The following is a 2,197-nucleotide window of genomic DNA, read 5'->3' as shown; positions in this document are numbered from 1 at the left end:
AATGAAAAATCCTGATAGAAGAGAACCATCTCGGGTGAACATGTTCTTTTTAACACACAAGCCAAGAGATGGAAAATCAATGAGTGAGGGAACAAGCAAATTTTTTGTAAGATATGTATTTCTTTTAATATATATATATTGTGTGATATAGATGTTTTGTCATAAATTAATATAGTTTGAATTCTGGATTTTAGTTAGAGCTTAAGGATGCCATAGCTTCACATCCTGAAAAATTAGAAAGTACAAATCAAGATGATATACTTTTTCAAGTGTTGGGGAAAGATCAACCCGGTCATGTCTGAACTTATGGTAGAGGTGTTGTAGCTTCAGATTTGTGGGGACCTAAATCTCAAGTTGAGACGAAGAGGTTAATTGAAGAAGTTAAAGAGAATGCTCAAGCTGAAATTCAGAATATACAACAAAAAATGCAAGAGGAGATGGAAACAAAACTTCAAGAAAGAATGGAAGCCATGAAGTCTCAGATGTTGTATGGATTTAATATATTTTTAAATCAGCTACAAAAAAACCTCCCAGGAGTAGAGATTTCGAATCTGTCTTTCATGTCAACTACTCTATATGAGAAGGAAGTAGAAGCTACTGCAACAACACATCATGAAGTTACTACTGCTATTGAAAAAGAGGTGTTTATAACTTTCTTTGTATCTTTTCCTTAATAATTAATTATAAATTTACTCTTCATAGTGTTTTTCTAAATGTAGTCAATTATTTAATCTACATTACACTAAAGTAATGTGTTTGTGGATAATTGGTGTATTGAGAGCTGGTTTTAAGTTAGGCATATATATTTATGTTAATTTGGCATTTTTGTGTGAAAAAATAAAAGTTGAGATGGAATAGTGTGTTAAGCGATGTGGCAATGAGAGAATGATGTAGATGATGTGTTATGGAACATGACTTGAATGTATAAAAGAGATAGATAGATGGATAGATAAAAAGACATAGAAGCAGTGGCAGAGGAGCATAATTTGTAGCAGTAGAATTAGAACAGATAGATAGATAGATAGAAGAAAGAAAAAAGGATTTTAATTTATTTATTGAAAAAGCTGCATAATCATGCTTTATATAGAAATTTACATGTCAAATAGATAGCATACTAGAGCATAGCATACATACACTGATCATCATATGCTCTAATGATAGATTTGATGTTTATTATTTTCTCATGTTATAGGTTCTAAGTAACTCAAAGTCAGCTAGTAGAAATATTCTAGAATCATCTACTATTACAGAAGGTGTTTCTAAGTCTCAAGCTAAGCTATTACCTCGAACAAAGAAGAAGAATGTGATTGTTTCACCTAAACAGAAGCAGGTATATTTAGAACTAAAATGAAGTTAAAATAGCATCTGTGATTCATATTTTGTAATAATCATATTGAGATTAGTTAAAGTGACATGTTTTACCTTTAAATAAAGTTGATATTACTTTTTCCTTCTTGTTCAGTGAGAATATTAGTATTGGTGTCTTAAAATAGTTATCTTTTTGCAGGCTCTTTATTCTTCTTCTACTCAAGAGATTTTCGACTTGAAATTGGAGAAAAAGAAGCATGATCAACATAAGAAAAAATTAAAGAAGAAGAAAGTGGTGTGTTAGCAATATTGAGATGACAAATTAAAAAAGATTAGATTTTATGTTCTATTTTGTTTGTTTGAATTGTTAATATTGATTAAAGATGATAAAATAGAGAAGATTTAGATTTTATAATCTTTTGTTTATTTTAGAATTGTTTTGTGGTAATTTTAGACAATATTAAAGAAAAGAAATTTAATTGGCTTATTAATTTTCTTTTTATTATACTTTGTGTTTATTATGTATTTATCTTCAATGTTTTGTGCATTTAAATTAGTGGCATTACCCTTCTAATGTATATAAAAATAAATAAATAAATGGTTACATATTAAAATATGAATAGTAAATAGATATTATAGCTATAAATGTTACCAAAAATTTATGGTAATATTTTTTTTATTCTTAAAGAAGAGTTTTTGTAACATTTTTTCAATGTTAGCAAAAAAAATAGACCGTAACATTTATTAGAGTGTTGTTATAGAAGATTTATTGTAATATTTTTTAAGTGTTACAAAAAATATCTATGGTAACATTTTTTAAGTGTTATAAAAAATATCTATGGTAACATTTTCTTAAGTGTTACTATGAATGATCTATTGTAACATTTCT

At 27.5% G+C, this 2,197-nt stretch overlaps 1 protein-coding gene across 1 annotated transcript; it reads left to right on the top strand.

Annotated features, from left to right (window-relative positions):
* Positions 1–425: 425 nt before the first annotated feature.
* Positions 426–1,612, top strand: LOC148564641 (uncharacterized). The gene is made up of 3 exons (XM_088487667.1): positions 426–641; positions 1,193–1,330; positions 1,508–1,612. Exons 1-3 carry the CDS (start codon positions 426–428, stop codon positions 1,610–1,612), a joined length of 459 nt encoding a protein of 152 aa, XP_088343793.1.
* The last annotated feature ends 585 nt before the right edge of the window (positions 1,613–2,197 follow it).

The sequence above is a fragment of the Arachis ipaensis genome, chromosome B5, assembly GCF_059453495.1.
Source record: "Arachis ipaensis isolate K30076 ecotype BB chromosome B5, ASM5945349v1, whole genome shotgun sequence".
Taxonomy (NCBI): Eukaryota; Viridiplantae; Streptophyta; class Magnoliopsida; order Fabales; family Fabaceae; genus Arachis; species Arachis ipaensis.
Note: the sequence above shows the minus strand (reverse complement) of the source record. Positions and strands in the feature narration are given on the sequence as shown.

Excerpts from the sequence above, each read along its gene's own strand:
- LOC148564641 (XM_088487667.1), top strand. The coding sequence starts at position 426 with ATGCAAGAGGAGATGGAAACAAAACTTCAAGAAAGAATGGAAGCCATG. Across the intron at positions 642-1,192 it reads CTACTGCTATTGAAAAAGAG|GTTCTAAGTAACTCAAAGTC; the intron begins GTGTTTATAACT and ends CTCATGTTATAG. Across the intron at positions 1,331-1,507 it reads TTTCACCTAAACAGAAGCAG|GCTCTTTATTCTTCTTCTAC; the intron begins GTATATTTAGAA and ends ATCTTTTTGCAG.